Source organism: Anopheles arabiensis, chromosome 3, assembly GCF_016920715.1.
Source record: "Anopheles arabiensis isolate DONGOLA chromosome 3, AaraD3, whole genome shotgun sequence".
NCBI lineage: Eukaryota > Metazoa > Arthropoda > Insecta > Diptera > Culicidae > Anopheles > Anopheles arabiensis.
The window spans coordinates 78,343,872-78,363,177 of NC_053518.1; the positions used below are offsets into that span (position 1 = coordinate 78,343,872).

At 44.5% G+C, this 19,306-nt stretch overlaps 1 protein-coding gene across 4 annotated transcripts in view; it reads left to right on the forward strand.

The window, feature by feature from the left end:
- The window catches only part of LOC120902967 (IQ motif and SEC7 domain-containing protein 2), a 192,718-nt gene that overhangs the window by 38,075 nt on the left and 135,337 nt on the right, over window positions 1-19,306 (forward strand). The window contains exon 1 of one of the 4 annotated variants that reach the window (XM_040312096.1): window positions 7,022-7,172. The exons of 2 other annotated variants lie outside the window; for them this stretch is intronic. In XM_040312096.1, the coding sequence (XP_040168030.1) occupies window positions 7,138-7,172 (35 nt within the window). In that variant the 5' untranslated portion in view covers window positions 7,022-7,137. Of the gene's footprint in view, window positions 1-7,021; window positions 7,173-19,306 lie in introns of those variants that run through there. One more of the 4 variants, XM_040312094.1, reaches the window with a different exon arrangement.

Consider the following 19,306-nt stretch of genomic DNA (forward strand, 5'->3'; position numbering starts at 1 on the left):
GTTTCGAAAATTATCTTCAAATTGTGTCACAATGAGCATGTAATGTTTACTAACTTCCTTCCTCCTGGCCTTTTCTCTTTCTTTCTTCACAGGTGAGTGCGCCATACCATACACACACCAGCAGGACCCGGGAGAGATGATGAATTTGTTCTGCAGTGCCACGCAAAAAGTGGCCCCAAAAAAAGGAGCAACGCGCGTACTGTACCGTGCATTTGTACAAGCATTGTGTTCAGCTCCGGCAGGTTCAGCAGACACTCGGCAGCCAAATCTGACGGCTCATCCAACCGGTAACCGAAATAATCGCTTTGTCCTTAGTGCCGTACCTGGTTGGTGGGTAATTTTGTCCCCGCACGCAATTTTCCTGCTCCCGCGTGTATACGCGGGAGGTGTATTACGCTTTTTAACATGTTTCAAATAAAGAGTTTGCTTGTTTATTTTTTTTTTATTTTTCGGTAAAATGATGCGGGAGTAGTTTTCGCGTTTGTAGTAAGGAACAATGAGGTTTTGTTGTTAAAAAATGGGTTCTCTTGCTTTTGTCCACTAGCTCCAATGCGTTGGGTAAAGCCTGTATTTCGTTTGGTAACATACAAATAATGTTCATCTATTGTGTAATACTGAATTGAAGGCTGTTCTTAATGTTGGTAGGACATTATAATCATACGGAAATTGATCATCATGCGCACCGTAATAAATTTCCCATTCACGTTTGATTGAAAGTATCAGTAAAGCAGGCAAAAAAACATTAATCATGTTGTAGCAATGCCTTGCGACAAAGGAAGGGAGTGTTCTCTGTTTGCATTCCCATTCTGAAGATCTACCACTAAAGATGGGCTACTCCGTTGCAAGGCGCGAAGAGTGCACGGGACAGTTTAATGGAAATGATGGAATGATGTACGTACATATTTTACATAATCATGTCGTTGGTAATGCTGATGTACTTGAGCATTCGAGAGTCACCACGCTACCAGACGCACACGGGAATGGAGGCTCGTTTGCATTTGACTAGCCTGCATCATCCAGGCTGGAAATCAAGGGTGTGGAGTTCGGTTGACGGTCATTGTCAGTCAGTCAGCCAGTCATCGTTCCCTCCTCCGCCCGTCTGTGGCATAGAATGTCACACCGCAATTCCGAGGCTTAGACTGTCCGAGACCTTTTTGCTCGTGACCGGTGTGGTGGGTTATTGAGTGCGTGTTTCACTGGGCATTCCCGGTGTTACTACCACCGTCAACGAGGGGAGCGTTTGCAGTGATTGTTGGGGAGCACGTTTTAAAGTAGGGGAGTACTGCTGCCCATTGTTGTACGGCTTCCAAAGCTGCTACTATGGCGGGAATAGCCGTTGCAGCTGAGAATGTCTTTTGAACTATTTTTCAGGTTTTACAGTCATTATCACTGTGGTGGTACTATTTTAGAATTTCCCACTGGGTAATGCAATGCCCATTGACTACCTGGGGTCGTGCTGACCTCAAAAACTGGCATTGAATACTGGTATACAAGAATTGTTCGAAGTTTTCCAGTTGTATTTGGATGTAGAAACATTCTTTGAGAATCTAGACTTGAGTGGAATTAACAATTGGTACAACAATTGGTTTTAAATAAATCTCTGAAAAACACGTGCTCAAAGGATCTAAAAGCCAATATCTAAAACATGAAAAGTGTGGAATAAACTAGATAACGTAAGCCTGTTATTATCACATTTTATTGATTGTTCACCTCTCAAAAACTGTGGTAATTGAATATTCGGAAGCTTTTGGATTCTTAATTTTTTAAGGAGTTGTTTTTTTTTGCTAAATAACAAACAATTTCAAGTATGGTCTCCAACTAATATAGAGTTCAACGAAAGACCAAACAAAAGGTGTGTGATGCTGTTAGGTGTCACTCATAGCGAACTACTGAGCTCATTGGCTATTTCCATCGAGTTGTTTGGAGCAAAAAGTCACGTATCCAGCTGGGAGTTTTCATTCATTCAACGACCCGCTGGTTCAGGAAATAGCGCTTAGCTGGAATCTATGTGGGTTAATAGTTGTACCTTCCGGAGAACTCTTCCAGCCAATCTAGATGTTCGATTTGCTCTGGGAAGGCGCAAAAGATGCTCGATAAATCTCCTGTTCGGTAGTTTGTTTGGTGCTATTTTCGGAGCAGCGTGTGTTTACTGTGCGGTTTAAATTACCTCTACCTACGGTGGGTTGGTTTGCTGCTGCTGCTTACTGCTCACTGTAGGTGGTTTAATTGCTCTCATAACTTTGCAGCAACGAATTAAATGACACCTTGCATAAGTTAAGTACGCCATCTTTATCACTTTTTTGATGGTTTAAGATGTTAATAAAGAGTAAGACTTGATAAGGCACGTATCCTTAACACTGTACTAGTTTGTTATTAGGGAGAGGGGCGTTTAATGTCACTCTTATCAGTTTATTTTAAAATGGTCGTATCTTGTCGAAAAGTGACACCGATACGATGTTTTATTGCTTAAGACCTGCTTTAAAAGGCATCGCAGACCTCCTGTTAATGTATGGCATGTGAGACTACAATACGGGAGGGCTCGTAAAATATGAAGCAACGGCGGCTTGTGTATTTTGCCATGCCCCAACCGTATTGATTTTCCAACAACGCACTGATTTTATCTTGTCGGTGAGTTTTAGCGGTACATTTTTCTGCGAGTACAGAAATAGCAAGCCCCCACTGAACCATTCCTTCCGTACCCTAGCTATCCTGTAACCTTTCACATTATGCATCGTTGTGGGATTTAATGGGGTGTGTTATGCCGCGAGCTGTGTAATGTAATTGTAACGACCATATAACATAGCGTTGGTGAAACCCACAAAAAAGTACACAAACGCACACAGACATTTATCTTCCATTCCCTGGTGGGCGATTGAATGAGTGTCCTTTGGAGAGAAACTCCCACGCAAGGCTCATTATTGGCCGTTGCATCTCTCACCATTTGCTCGTGAGATTTTCCCCGACAAAGCAACAGGCGGTAGCATCCGCCAAGCATTGAGATTCCCGGTGTCAGTGAGAAGACAGACGAGCATGAGGCGTGGATATTAAATTGGCTGTAATAAGAATTAATTTACTTAGTGTCATTACTATGTTTGCTGAATCCTCCTCCTCTAATAGGAACTTTCGTTTTTTTTTACACTCTTACAATTAATTTCATCAAACTACTGGGGCGGACGATCCGTGCAACCGGTTGTCACACCCGGTTGAAACATCCTGCCTAGATCTCGCGTAATAATAATGACCGCAGTGGTCCCTAGCGAGTAGCACAATTTCTTGGCTGACCCGGTCTTTACAGGGCGTCGGTCGACAGGTTGAGTTTGTTTTTATTTTCAAAACACTCTCCAGACCGGTTTCCTAGGCAGAGGGAACGGTATCTGGATGTTTGGTGCTGACAACTATTCCGGCGAGCGCCGGTACGATTCAACCGGAGCTCGTCAGTGCGCAGAAGCGCTCGCTAGGTCTGCAACTACCGGATGCAACCGAGGCGTGGGGTAATTTTCTTAAAAGCAGATCTCATCGAGTAGGGAAGAATGTGGCATAATTGAGCGAACAGGGAGAAAGAGAGAGAGAGAGAGTGGTCTTATCAATGTGCCGGCACACTCACAGAACCGGCCTTCTAGATTGGTCTTTTCAGCAAACACTAGATTCCTAGGGCAATACGAGCAATATTGAATATACGGAGGAGTACCCAGGGTCGAAGGAGAAAGTGAGCGAAAGTTATACAACTTTTATGTTGTGCGTTTTTTTTTTGCTTCAATTTTGCAGGAAACCGATGAAAAGGTCATTATCGGTGTCGTTCTATTGCGTTCGTTGAAGCTACAAAAAGGATGTGCGGCCGAGCATGGAAAGCACTCCACCTCTTTATGAATACAATCTCCGGCGAGGATGGAGTTCTTATCGAGGGCGAAAAGGGTTTAATATCATATTTTTATACTTTTGATATGACCTTTCCGGTACAGATGAATGATGCTCAACTTTTCCCGTCATCGACCCCATTGAAAGCATACAATCTCTTTCCCGAAAGGGACTTTCATGGCCCCTTCATTTATTTTGAAGGATAATATCTAATTCCACTCGAAATGCTCATTTATATTTCATCTATCATTTTCTGCGTTCTGTAAAGTAGTGATGCTCACAAAAAAGCAGTCAATTCATGAAGAGTACGGTAATGGCTGCAAAGTGACACCAACATACCAAACATACTGTCGTAAACCTACTAGGAAAATCATTTGGATCATTGTTTCAATATAGTAGCATAAACGTTTTGGTTCATCCACAGAAAAGGGTCTGGTTTTTTCTTCTTAAATGAATGTAGTAAACGCCACTAAACGGTTCCGTTGTCGCTCAATCTGCAATGGTCCAAGGTATTTGCACCTCACTCCAGCATAATGCACGTGACAGTTTCACAAATGTCTGTACAAATAGAAGTTCTGCTGAAACAGAAGATTTTTTTTTGTTACTTCCACCTCTTACTTTAGCCCAGACTACCCTTGGAATCGGAAGGTGAAACTTGGAAGCGTGTAATCGGAAGCGATTACAGCTCGTCGTCTGCTAGTGACGGAAGTCAATTCCGAGCACTTTTCTTTCGTGTTCCGCTTTGCTTGGATCCGGCTATGCAAAGATGTAATAATGGTACAGCTTCCTCCGGAGACGTTCCAGGTGGTTGCAGAAATGAGGGACTTTTTCTCCTTCGTTTCGGACAAAATAGTGGCACCGTGTGAGATTTTTCGTAGATCTGTTGTCAAACAAACAAAAAAAGGAAAAATAATCCACCCTAAAACGACCAACTTTTTTTTCGGGAGAACGTTGAGCAAGTTTTGCAATAAAATATAAGTTACGTCTGGGAGCACGACGGATGGAATGGTGTAATGTTACGCGAATGTAGCGGAATAAGTAGATTTGTGGGACGCCACAAAACTAGGTTTCCAGCGGGCGGAAGTCATACAGAAGTTACAGCAGCAGTCTGTTTTAGTTGATTTGATTTGGCAATGTTTCGTAGATTGGTTTGGTTTGGGAAAGGAGAATTTATGGCAAAGATTTATCCAGTATCGCGAACTGCTACTACATCCGCAATGCTTTGTGAAGCAGTCGACAGTAGTATTAGGCTGCGTCCCGTGTTGGTAGCTGCTGCTAGACTCGGTTGGGACATAGTCGGTCGGTCAGCTAGTTCACCTTGCAGTTGCAGAGCGGAGTGACACAATATCTAGGTTAGCACAACAATATATGCCCGCATCGCACGAACCGAAGCGAGAAGGGCGAGCAGCGTCGGATATGCCGCAGACAATCGATTGTGTGGGGATTGGGCGCTGCGGGAGGAAAAAGAATGAAAGTGGAAGGGTTTCCAGTAAACAGTGGAACTTTCATACACAAATCTACACACGCAGTCCGATCGTGCGGTGTGGCCGCACCGAGCTAAAGTAGATCGATGCAATCGACCCACCAAGAGGAGAGCAAGCGAAGGAACGGGGTACGCTTATTTCGTATTTTTTCTTCTTTCCTGTCCCTCCCAGGAAGTGACATAGTTAGAGTTCGTAGCTGCCTGCGAGAACAGCGGGCAAAGTAGGCTGACGTTCTACGAGGCCTAGATGAAGGGGGTCTGCTACAGCAGCTACGCGAGCCATGTTGCCGCCACCATCCCCATCCGGGTTATGTACGTGATCCAAAATCCTGTGGTCTGTGCCAAATTGGGTGATGCGAGAGAAATGCGAGAGCTTGCGAAATGGCACAACCTGGGAGAGAATTATGAAGGCCCTCCAGTCTGGCGGGTAGATATTGGCGTAGCGGGCAAATGCACCACTTTTTTACTGTCCGCCAATGCATGAGGCCTATCTGTGTGGGGAGGAAGTGACCAGAGAGTGTGTGAGTGAGAGGGACTGGGAGTGGAAATAAAAGTTCTACGAATTGCAGATTGGAGGACGACAGTTTGTGGTTCGTTGACAGCTGCGTTGCCAGTAGTAAGCAAGTGTCCGCAAATGACTGTGCACCCGTCTCGGAAGGGTATTGATGCCAATAGTTTGGAAATGGTGGTGATGTAAAGGTTCCGGTTGATGTTGGTGTTAATTCTGGATAGTGTCGCAGTTCATTGTGCATTAATTATGAGCCACTAATAAACCATACGTTTCAGTGAGAGTTTTGCTTGCCACCTAAGTGCGACGCGTTATGTCAGTTCCGTTCCGTACCATCCCACGTGTGCCGTGACCGAAGCATCGTTTGATTGGAAGCGTACACCAAGCGTGGTGTGGAGTTGAGTAAAAATCAATTAGTGAAACTTCTGTCTGCGGAACGACAGGTTATGTGGGGATGGCTGTATTTGGTTCGACACGGGTTTTACTCACGAGAAAGTAAGTGACCGGGTGTGAGTGTGTGTGTGTGTGCTGTGGACATGGCGGTGCGCACTATGTTTGCTTGGTGACCACCGCTGGGCTATTGAACCCACGGACCTCAACCGGAGATGAAACTAGTCATTGCCAATCCTGTGGATCCGGTCTGAGGATAGAAACACTTACACATACACACAGACTCCGCCATCCCATTGACGAAGTTGACAGTGCACACTCCCACTCGGCCGTTGAAGTTGAAGCTTTTTTGTCGACTTTCGGCCGGCAGCTTCAGGCCTTTGGGCGTTCATCGGCGTGATTAGTTTTCCGATCGCCCTCGGATGCTGTTGCTCGTCGTCCGTCGTCGAGCTGGGGACAGTTTTTTGGTGCTAACGGAGCGCGTGCGGGGCTCTTCGGGGTGTGTCCGTCGCCAGGGTTCTGTGCCAGGGAGTGACATTAAAAAGTAATGAAAACGCCGAATCGATATTGCGCTGTCGATAAAATCTCCGGCTAGTTGCCAACGGACTTAATCGCTCTACGGCATCGCCTGGATGGGCCGTGTGTGAGTGCTTGCGGAACGACAACTACGGCGTGTGCGTGTTAGAGATTAAAAGGTACTTAAATGGAGAGGAAAGACAACAGCAAAAAAAAGCTGAACTGCTAGAATGTATGTAAACATAGTGATGGGGTTTGATTGAGACAAGCTGAAGTGACACTCCCAACCGGTTCACTGCTCGGGGTGTGGACCCGCATCTACTAATCTATCCTGGTGGCGTGAATTAAAAGTAGCGGTGGTGAAGAGAGCAAGACAACACCGTCGATGATGTTACCGGAACGGCACCGATGTCGTTGCAGGTAGGTAGCTGCTGCCGGTGGTAGTGTGGCTAGCGTTTAAAGCGTGTTGAAATATTACCGAGCTAACCTTCATGGTCGGTTGGGAGTCATTAAAGTGCTGCTTCAGCTTATAAGCTGTTGATTTTATGGAGCTTTGTGCGCGATGGCAACAGTGACAGCAAGACAATCGCACTCGTCCGGGCGGCGGGTTTCAGGAAGATCAATATAAATCATCGAAGACGGAAAACAAATTGTTAGAAGATTTGCAACTGCGGATCACAAGTTATCAAGTTAGATGAATAATGTACACTGGGAACCGTTGGGAATGGTTAGCCTGGTTAGAATAACTTGAATACTAACTTTCCTGCTTCATTGTTTTACCTCTTGTTTTCCGGTTAAAGGCTGCAGAATTGTGTTATGCTTTTACATTTAACCTGAAGTAGCATGTGTGAATGAAAATTGCATAATTAGCTAAGTATATTTTTCCACTCAACAGCAATCAGCGACAAGCATCAACAGCGTCTCTGAATATCTTTCCTCGCATATTTGAATGCATTTGTATATACATATACCCAACGTGGAACGATGGTACAATTCTTCTCCTATACGCTTCCTGCATACGAATGTTTCTTGTTGCACATTCCTCTTCAATTGTATCCTTCCTGCATATCTTGTGGGGGTGCTTTTTTGTACTTTTATTTGTTCACTCGTCTGCTCGGCTCCCTCCCGAGGGTTGCGAGCGTTGGGGGTGAGAATAAAAAGAATCTCGTTTACTGTACACGTTCTTTGCTCGGTGAGCGTTTTTTCTTTTGTAAATGCTCACGATTCGGAAGAGCTTACTCAAAGCATGTAGTATGTAAAATCTCATACACGATCTTACCTCCCAGCCCATATTTTTTTCATTTTTTGAATCGGTTTTGTTGTTGCTTTCATTTCACCAGATACGTCAGCGGAAAAAAGAGAAGAATTTTGTTTCCTTTGGCTGTATTCTTCATTTAATTTTAAATGCCTTCTGATGTACAGTATACCGCTTCTGGGCGACTTCAAGGGCCACTTGGGAAAATTAGTGAAAATTAATGTTGCCAACTGCTGACGGCGAAGTGCTCCACGCGTCTAGACACACGTGCACTCCTGGCACTGCGCTTAACCGTGTCGGCCTAGGAACTCTTCCCATTCTTGTAAACTCCATTCGGACTGTTTATTACATTAAGAGACAAAATGAGCTCATAAAGCAGCGGTGAGTTGTCGCAAACCAAAGCACCGCGACCAAGATTCTCTGCCTGTTTTGCGCTCTCAGTTACACCGAGGACGTTTTTTCTATGTTTGGAGGGGCCTTTGATAGAGTGTTTTAGATGAGAAATTATACGTAATTATTTCATCACAGGGCCGAGCCTACCACACTCTCCCCCATGCTTTTCGTGTTCTGGCTGTGTCGCGAGTAGCGGTCTCATTATTTAACCACCATAACAGAACCACAAGACACTCGACCTGGTTCGGAATAAAGAAAGGGGCAGGCTACGGGCGCTAAGCCGTTTCGCGCACGTTCGCTGCTGAATGGGCGAGGTTTGTTTTATTAATGAAGCAATTGCCGGGTGCGTATGTGTGTCTGTCTGTGTGTGTGTTTGTACTTGTTACGTGGTTTCTTTCGCGGTTCTTGTACCGTTCCAAACCACCAGTTGGTTCTTTCTTTGGCGCTTTCTAGTGGCTTTGTGTTTATTGTGGGCGCTCGTCATCGCGATTAGAAGCGGGAATGAAGATTTAAAACTCCGATGAACGAGAACACAGCAAATGCGTCCATGGTACCAAGGGGAAGAGACAGCTTTACAACGGGTTAATCATGGTGTGGAAGTTGATACATTTATCGTGTGTCACGATTTCCCCCCACAAACTGATGACGCTGACAGTGGATGATGTAGCTGTATGGAATTCTGGATGGCAAGAAAGCGGGATAGCTTTGCCTGTAGAGGAACTCGTCACGAATGTCTTGGTTTCTTTGGATCATGCTCAGGTTGCCTAGCTGTAGCCGTGCAAAAGCTTCCATAACCTTTATCTGATAGAGATATCAACAATGTGTAAACAAACGTATTTATATTTGTTTAAGCTGTAAGGAATCTTGAAGTTGGTTCTAGCTAGAATGCAACACCACGACATGTTATCTCTTGGCTAGAAAAAAAACATACACACACATACACATAAATATTAGCCATGCTTGTCGTTGACAAAGTCAACTGGAGTGAACATAACGATTCAGTTTTGTGCTCATACATACCAAGTCCACGACAGTGTCAATGCCCGCAAACTCCACAGAGGTGCGAAGATGCCATGATCTGCATGAGGCATGCTATAAATCTTCAAGCAGGTAAAAATCCAATCATCGTATTTTTGATTACAATCTCGCAGGAGTTATTTAATTTTGTGGCTTATAATTCAATTAAAAAGCTGCACATCGACAGCTATCCTCCCCAGAATTGATCATAAATTAACCTGAGCTTTTCCCAGCCACCAACAGCACCGAACAGAAACTTGCGTTAACGTTAAATTGTACACTTGCACCCACGGATACGATGCACAACTAAGAGCCAGAGATAACATTCAGTCGTACGCCGCAGATAGCAGCTTCGTCCGCCGACCACGCCTTGTTAGCGTTATCAGGGCAGATCTCGTACAGCATATTGTATGTTTAGGCAGCTCAATTTCCTCACTATCTCACTTACCGCTCCGGCAGACGTATAGGTTCCGCACCGGTACGTGCCTTACCCGTGGATGTCGTCCGAAGGAGAACATCGGAAATACGGTTAACTCACCGATAACGACCTCCAGAAAAGCGCCATCATCATCCTCCCGAGAAAGTGCCAGATAAGGGTAGGGCAAAGAAAATTAGTTAGGATGCCGCCGCTCCCACACGGAAAAGCCTACAACCAACCGGCAAATGGAACCGTCACATGCCGACCCGTCTTGTCGTCGTGTACGGAATCTTATCAAGAACATTCAACTCGATTAAATAATAACAGACGAGCGCGGGAAAGTAACCGACTATTTTGAAGCGGATAGAGTGAGGAGGAATCACCGTAAGCCGTCGTTTTGTTGACGCTCTACTCCAATGTGCGGCAGTATTATCGCACTCTTCGGTGTCGCTGCATTTTGGGGTGGCGGTTGGTCCTTGAGTTTTTGACTTTGACACCATCCAATAATCCACGGTCAACCCACTCACACACACACGCGCATCACACTTGCGTGGACGCCCTTGTTCGGACATTGACCGGGATCGATATGATGATTCTTAGGTCGTCCCGAGCTCGCCGAGTCCAACACACAACTAAAAGGTTCCCCTACGACATCCGGCTCTGGCCGACATCGTTGGTGGTGCTGGAAAATCAGTGTCAGGGAGTTGATCTCTAAATTGGTTCGAAACAAATTGTGAAACAAATAAACACCAGAGACATTCAACGTCCGACGGCCGACGTCCCGAAACCGAAAGTAACTCGAATCCGGTAAGGTCCGGTGGCAAATTAATGCAAATTTCTGCTCCACTTCCAAAGTGGTAGTGTGTTTGGTTGAGCTGGTTTAGAGCACGGAGCAGCATCTTCATCTGAGCAGAGCGCTTCATTCTGTCTTGCACCTTATTGCCTTCCCCTTCAAGCTCTCCCCACACACTCACAATGGTGTGTGGTTTCGGATTTCGTTTTGAACCACGCGCGACTTGCTGCAACAATTTGTTTGCGGATACAGTTTCATCAGACTTTTGCGAAAGGCGTGCGAGCAAGAAAGAACCTTTTTCTTTTGTTGTTGTTGATGCTGATGTTCCTCTCTACAGCACACAACACTCTCTCAATCTCAGACGGGATTGTTAGCAAGTGGTTTCGGGCGCGGTTTAAAAGGGTCTTTGCGCGTGGTATTACGCAAAACGACAAAGGGTAGTTTGTGGCGGGTGTTTTATGTAAGCGCGTGATAACAACATTAATCTCGATCCCGAAGACGTTAAGTATTTCGCACAGTAGCTGGAGCTGGAAGACCCTTCTTGTAGCGCGTAATTTTAGCCAGCCGGTCGGGCCTTTTTATTGATATCAATTGTGTTGGAGTGTCTGCGTTTGCCTTTTTTTTCATAGAGTTTTGTATAGCAGATTGAGATGTGGGCGCGTTAACGACGGGTGCGGATATGTTTTGCCATAATGGAGCAATCTAAACAGAGATTCCCAGACACGAGGAACAAAAATTAAGTCATTCATCTCGGTGAGTGAGTGTTTATCAATGTGCAGACTGTAAACCTATCCCCTTCGACAGTTGGTTGGTTGCATAAACAGAAAGTAAATTTTGTGATACTTGTACAAGAGAGTTGCTTTTTATTGCCTCCGTGAACCAGTGAACTGGTTGGAAATCAAACCAGCAAAACATCTTCCACCATACGCCAATTAAGTAATTGAATCTTGCGAAATCTCCTACCATCAAGCGAGAAGTACCACGCCACACAGAACGAAGCAAGTTGCCCCAAAGTGTCGTCCCTGTTCGGACGACTCAGGTTCCGAATCTTCAGCTGGCAAGTCGCTAACATACCCCTACCAGCCGATTCTGTAGTGAAGTGGTTTAATTTAATCTCTCTCACTTCTCGCACTTTTGCCTGCAGTGGTTGTGCATTTTGTGCTTGGACTCGGTGTTCTGAGTCCGGTACGGAATTGAAGGTTGCAAGTGTGAGGAGTTGGATGACGAGCGGGAGAGATGCTGCTGCTCCCACTGTTTGGGCGAATCGCCCCATCAGCATGCGTCCGAATGTGGCGTGTTGCAGTGAAGCATAGCATAAACTCGTTGCTGCCGTTTGTTTGTGCAGGATTTGTGTAGGCATTTCGGTGTTCGTGAAACAGGGACACTCGCTGGATTACACATGAGTGGAGTGGGTGACCATGCGTGACCAGCGATGTTGGTGTTGTACATAGTAAGGTTCATTACCAAAGGGCCAGGGCTCAGTTTACTTTAAACCCCTTGCTAGAACGATAGTCTGCAGATATTGAAACTGGTGGGAATGCTCTGCAGCGGAGCTTGAATATCTTGAATACAACTCCAAGAACTTCCTACGAACTTCACATCTTCACAGCGATGTCCAGTGAGGCAAAACGACTTTTCTTCCCAATGGAAGGGAGGGCAAAGCATGGTAAAGGAGGAAGATGACATTGATCAGCACTCGATGCTATCCTCTGGGGCACCTTTTAGGGCTGGTTTCGCTTTTGAGAACCGATTCTGAAGGGATGCTAGACGAAGATACGAACCGACCAGAGTGTGCCTTTTATTATTCATCTCGCGGTGCCGTATTTGAATTGGGCTCGCACTTGAACGCTCGCTCTGTTTTTAATCCATGTTTTATATGGTTTCACTGTTTAGGCGATGTCTGGCGCTTGGATGGATGGAGGCATACTGGCCGCATAATGAGGTGTCGGGAACCCAGGGCAATTAGTGGAGTGCAACTGTTAAATGGATAATACAGGGGCCGCAACCTACTCCCTGGAGCACGATGCGTAAACCACACGCGAGGTCGAAAAACGGTCCGATGGGTTCAAGTGCAGCAGACGAGCATGTCGGAGCTTAATGTAATTAACATATCGCGGGCTTTGTTGCGGGGTACGCGTGCGTTCGAGGGACGCAGAGACCCGTTCGGGCTGTGTGACATTACATCCATTTCGGTCCATTAGGTTTATGTCTTTGCGACCGCCAGTTAGCGGTCAGAGGTGGGGCGAACCAACGAACACAATTTCACAAAACGGTTGCTAACTGCTTTAAAAATGATGTCTAGTTTTTGGAATACTCTTTTTTTTAGTGGCAGGCCACTGGACGCGGTTGCTGCTGATGATGATGGGTTAGACGGTATAATAGATCAACTAAATGTGATTTATTCCTGTCCCCCTGTCCGTATGTGTGGGAGGCTTCGTTTTAAGCCGTTACGTGCCTAGACTGCAGCACGGTGAAGATAAATTTAAATATTTGAAAATCCCCGTTTGCAAACGGAGGGCGTGGGGACTGATAGCTTAAGAAGCGAGGTTTTTGATCCAATAAAGATCACCATCATCCCACCCAGGCTCACAAATGGGAATTTCATGTCCGAACTGGAGGTCCCAAACGAGAAGCGATCGGCTTCAGAGTTACTTCATTGGAGATGAAAAATGCTTAGTGCAACACGCGCACAGCATGGATCTCTGTGACGGTATAGTTCAAAGAGCTCTGGGCGTCGTGCGGGCCCTATCGGCTTGATGGCTGTTTTGGAAATGAAATTATCTTTTAAAGTTTTTTTTTATTATTGCGCTAAACTGCTGATAAGCCACGGCTAGACAACGCCAGCCTGTATGTTGGAACGGAGTTTAAGTGTGCCTGTGTGCTTTATGTATTGTTGGTAACGATGTAGACTCTGGTATAATTCATTAAAACGAAATTGAATTTCAATTATCAGAACTTCTGTTACTGTCAGGTAAGCGGTCGGGATACTCGCATAATAATAAAATCAATTTGATGTATCGATCGTACTCCGTATCTGAAATGAATATCTATGCCAGCTCCTCCTTTCACCCACAGTTGTGTAATGCTTTCGGGTAGTTTCGTGCCATTGAAATTTCAATTTATTCTCCACATGAACGGTATTTAATCTACAATGCTATGCAAATCGAGAAACACGAAACAGAATCGATCGGACATGCCTGTCAGAAGTGCGTCTGGGTGTGTGTGTGCGCGCGTGCTAAATATCTCCAATGAAATGTCTATTCTGCTTCGATACGAATGGACCTGAACGCAGCGCTACTGGCGGTATTAGTAATGTATATTCAATGGGGAGGCATCATTCGGCAAATCGATTCCACATCTGTTTAAACGATGTACCGCTGAGTGTGCTAGTTATATCGTGAGGCAATGTCTGTTTTGCAGTATGCGGTCTTGTTGCGGACGAACCCACGAAGGGTGAATAAATTTGCCCAGGCTTACTGCAAATCCCACACCACCACACAGAGATCTGATAATTATAATGTACACGCCACTACCACTGAACTGCTTCTAGAACTCGAGTTTCCAATGTTCCGAAAGAAAGGGCGGAGAGAACGCAAAAAAAGAAGAAAGAAAGCCATTAGATCCGACTCCAAAAGTCAAATTCTTGATGATTCAGCACGTCCGACTTCGGTGTACTTATCTCGAACAAAGGCGAACAGGCGTTGAAGACTGCTGGAAATTAGGGGGAAGATGCGGAAACGCGCGTTGAACCTGACCTGCAATATTCATTAGAAAATCGTACCCGAAAATCCCTTCTCGACGGCAATGCGCCACTGGTGGAAGTACATTTTCATCAGGTTCTCAATTGTTACCGGGAGGCGGTAGTGCGAGGTCTTCCGCGTGGATGTCGCGTACACAACCGTTCTACCGTTGGGGTTGATTTCCGTCAGTAGCACTTGGGCTCGCACATCTTGGCGCCGTACATAAAACTCGGCAACTGTTCGGAAAAAAACCTTTAACATTTACCCTATGCCAACGCGCATACATGACCCTAACTGAAAGTTATGTATGGATGAGTCCTGGTTTGTTGCTGTTGCTGCATAGATGCAGTTTATAACGTTGCTGGGTGGACGTGTTTGGGCGTCTCTTATCGAAATGCCACGTACCGCAAACGGATCTACTGCGGTAGTGAAGGTAAGTTTCGCTTAGAAGAGTTTGAAGCAGTTTTCTGTGTGTGCCTGTTTGAGCAATATGTTTCACATTTTCCAAAAAAAAAGTCTGTTGCTGTTGAATCATCAAAGACGGCTCGCTCTTGCGAGTGTGCCGCTACACTCAGGACCCCTTCAAAAAGGACATTTTTTCGGGCGTAGCATTGCGTTTGTATTTGCCCTGAGTTTGGATGTTGCTTGCAGCGAGGGAAATGAATTCACCACCAACTGCACTATAGTCTCATAAAGTACATCAACAAATGACTTCAGCACACTGCCAATGGTGGCACGTGAGTTCATATGCTACTTAACGAACCAGAACCGAACCAACTAATGACGGACAAAACAGGGAGGGAAACAACAATAACCAAAAATTAAAAAAAAAACAGCAGAACACACGAAGCATATCCTGTTGTTGTTTTATTTTTCACACAGTTGCAATGAATCGCAAGTTTTGGGAATGAGGGTTGAATTCTGAATTGGGATTGAATGAATTTTCAGACAAGAATTCGTGCATTTACCAAAAAAGTCCTTTTGTTTATATGTTTATGACTCTTCTCCTAGCAATTTGCAGATAAATGGTCAGACAGTTTACTTCGTAGCTGTTTGGAAAAGAAGATATTAATATTCTATAACAACAAGTTATTATGCAAGTGAAAATCTTCATCTTTTTGGATTCGTTAGATAAGCAGAACGTATCTTTAAATTGTTTATGAATCTATGAATTTTTAATGTTTATGTTAATCTTCATGATATACTAGCAAAGCAGATACTTGTAAACAATTGTAAGCTTCTTGTGTCCTGATCACAGGAATTTGTCGTCTTTCATTGTTGTGTGGCATTTATTTTACCTATCAAATAACTATATTCTATAATCTAATTCGTATACTTCACAATTTATGATAAATATAAATAGTAAATCCAGATACCCGAAGTTATACAATTATTATCCTCACTGTAATATTGTCTCTTTTCTTTGTTGGGGTACTTTTCTTTTTTGTGCGTTAAGGACGGGAGAACATGCTTTCCCAGCATGATTAATTCCAAATCGGGTGTAAAGAACAACATTAATCTATTGCCCAGAACGAGGCAATGAACTTGAACCCCACGAGAAGGGATATCGATTTTTTGCGTCTCCCTCGCAAAACTGATTGCTACTGTGCTAGGAACACCTACCAAATGTACAGCCCTGCCGGGCGCCGTCCTTACTCAGTGCAGTAACCGACGACCACACACACACATAACATTATCAGATCTGCTTCTGATTGCATTTAGCGACGACGGGCTAAGCCCCATGGTTTTCCTTCGCCATAATTCCATGCGTGTGTAGGCGTCGAGCTTCTGCCGTGGATAAACACACGCCCTCACTCATTAGTTTAGCTCCTGAGGGCAGCACGATGAACGGTGACTCATAACTGTTTTTCGTTTCAACGTTTGCGTTTGACGGTGGGTTTTTTTTTTTGTGCTACGTTGAACTTGTGATTTTAATGCTCTGACCTTTCCAAAAGGTAGATGTATAAGTCAGTCTAAAGGTCAGGTTGCTGTGTGTGTTTTTTTTCTTTTGAAACAGAAGAAAAATATTTTCCTTCTCTCAAGTGTGGGCTCGCTGGCGGTTTTTTTTTTTGGTTGGAAATGCCATCCCGCCAAACGAAATACCTCGATGCATTGCTCGATGTTGTTTTACCGAGTGGTGAAATTTGTGTGGAAATTTTCAACTCCATTCCTGGTGCGTGTACTACCGATTTTCATGATACTGTATTTTTTTCTCCCCCCGATTTATGTCCTCCACTAACACGGTGCAGCAGAAACGCCCCACCGATGGTGTGAACCGATGGGCAATGAGGTAGAAAAATTGTTTACGGAAAAGTGCCGACAGTGCCGAACCCGCGGCTTTGCTTACCCGCGTGGCAAAATAAAGCAATAGAAATGCATCGCACCGACAAATCGGCGATGCACCTAAGGAGGGCGGTGTGGGCGCGAATCAATGCCAAAAAAGTAGAGCACAATCCCACTCGCTCCAGCTAGAGCAGCCCCCTCGCCGTACATTGCTTCTTTTACATTCAATGCCTAATCGTTGTGCAACGAGCATGAAATGAAACAACACTTTCCCATCTCCGCGCCAGTGCAGCGCTCTGATCGAGGGGATGTTTTGTTGCTGTTTTTTTTGTTGTTATTGTGCGCTTTTCCTTCTATTCGCTGTGCCTAGTTTCCTATTTCCTATTTATGCAGCTATGCGTTACAGTTCACATCAAAGGTGCAGTACCGCCTCTCCGATGCGCTGGCCGTGTTGACGTTCCGCAATTTCCATGAGCGACGGAAAAAGTATCATTTGTTTTTTTGTGAACCTTCTTCGCTTTGTTGTTGCTGTGTGCAGCTGTCTCCTGCGATTGGATTGTGTTCTATTTATTATCAATCGTGAAACGGTGTGTTGGTGCGTCCGCATGTCAACTGGATGCACAAACGAGGCGCGTTTAGAAAACTCATTTAGCTCGTGCGCCGATGTGCTCAAAACAACGATTCTCTGGGTGTGTGTGTGTGTGACCGGTACGACCTCCTGGGTTAAACTTTATCCGCAGCGTGTGTTGTGACCGATCGGAAAACAGAAAAGAACCAAAGGTTTATTGCCGTAGATTAATGTCGTGTTGCTTTTATTCGGGCTGGGCTTATCGCTGCGACATGGTACCATGGACCACCGCTGGGCGTTAAAATTGTAGTTCTAAGCATTGGTGTAGGGGAAAAAAATGGATAAAGATAGAGATGAGCCGCGTGTCTTGGTGGTTGAAGACACCTGCATAAATTATGCTAGTTAATAGGGGGCACGAGGATAAAGAAGCAGGTCGATAGAGCGCTGTAATCATCAAAGGGGTAACGGTTTTTTTTCGTTCGAAAGAAAGGATTTACAGGTTGAAGCTGTGCGGCAAAGGGAAAAGATGTGAAAGTGAGCTGCTGAAGCGGAAAATTGAAGTTTTTTTCCATTTCTATCACCATTGTGTGATTTGTGTGTTGTTCATCTGTAACCTCCTCATTGTTGGTATCAAATATGTTATTTTAAGTAGGTTTAGTTGATTTTAGGATTGCATTCCTATTTTATCTTATAACTTCCTTAATCTTCTGTTGTATTAATATTTGGAAAATTTTAACTTTACTTTCTGTAAAGCTGGAATTCAAAAACAATTATTTTTATACATTTTAATAGGCAAAGTCAGTCAAGCTTGCACCCAGATAGATTTATATTTTTACGAAGGGTTTGAATCATATAATTGAACAGTTTAATCTCTTGGTCGATCCAATATAGCGATAATCGAACTTTGGAAGCATTCTACAATTCTAAAGTTTTCATTCAAATTACGACACAGGAATCAGCAATCCTATGATGAAAATTTGTGCTTTATTAATTTATGTTTTTGGGATATGACTACAGGTGGTAACAGTTCAAAGTGTTTTTGGTCGATGACGTTTGTCTCGTTTTATTCAAAAAATATTTAAATGCTGTTTACAAGTATTATTTAACCAGTTTTCTTTGATACTGCATACTAGTGTTGGGTAAAGATGGCAAAAATCCGTAGTCGACTCTCATCTCGTCCGGAGTCATCAGAAGTCGCTTGGAGTCATCTGAAGTGGTCTGGAGGCATCCGGAGTCGTCCGGAGTTGTCCGTAGTCGCCCGGAGTCGTCCAGAGTTGTTCGGAATGGAACAGAGACGCCCGCAGTCGGTCTTCCAAACAAAGACTTTACCAAGAGCACGCGCAAAGTTAAACACAAAAAAACACAACGAAATGAAATGCCTGATCACAAGCACATTGCACCGGACGGCTCCAGTTAACCCCGAACGACTCCGAATCCGGTCGACTCCAATCGACGCTAAACGACTCCAAATGACTCCGACGCCGGCCGACTCCGCACGACCCGGGCTCCGAGCTACTGCGACTATGGACGTCTCCGGACAAATCCGGACGACTCCGAACGAATCCGAACGAATCCGAACGACTCCGAACGATTCCAAAAGACTCCGAACGACTCCGTACGCTAAAATATTAAGCTACAGATTCTTAGAAGTTCTACAGATTTTAATAGAAAAACAAAAAAATTGTTCAATGCTTTAACACCGATCAAATTTAATGCCCAGGATATATTTGCTGCCAGCTGCGGATATTACGACGCTAACAAATTATACATCAGTGAAATAGGACATTTATTGACAGATAATAATGATTATGTTGCTCTTTTCCCACTGCCATTACTTGATGTGATGGGTATCATGCCACATACTAACAATACGAAAGTATCGAACTACAATGTGACACCATTACGAAAACAAACCAATGTTTTATAATACCCTTTTCATGGCCCTTTTCTCAAGTGTTCTTCCGGCTGAAAGGATGGAGGGAACATTGCAATGATTTATTAATAGCATATCCGGACCATTTTTACCAAATAGACTAACGGTTCCATTTGTTTGGCACGCTTCCAGATCCAGTGCCAATTGAGAAGAG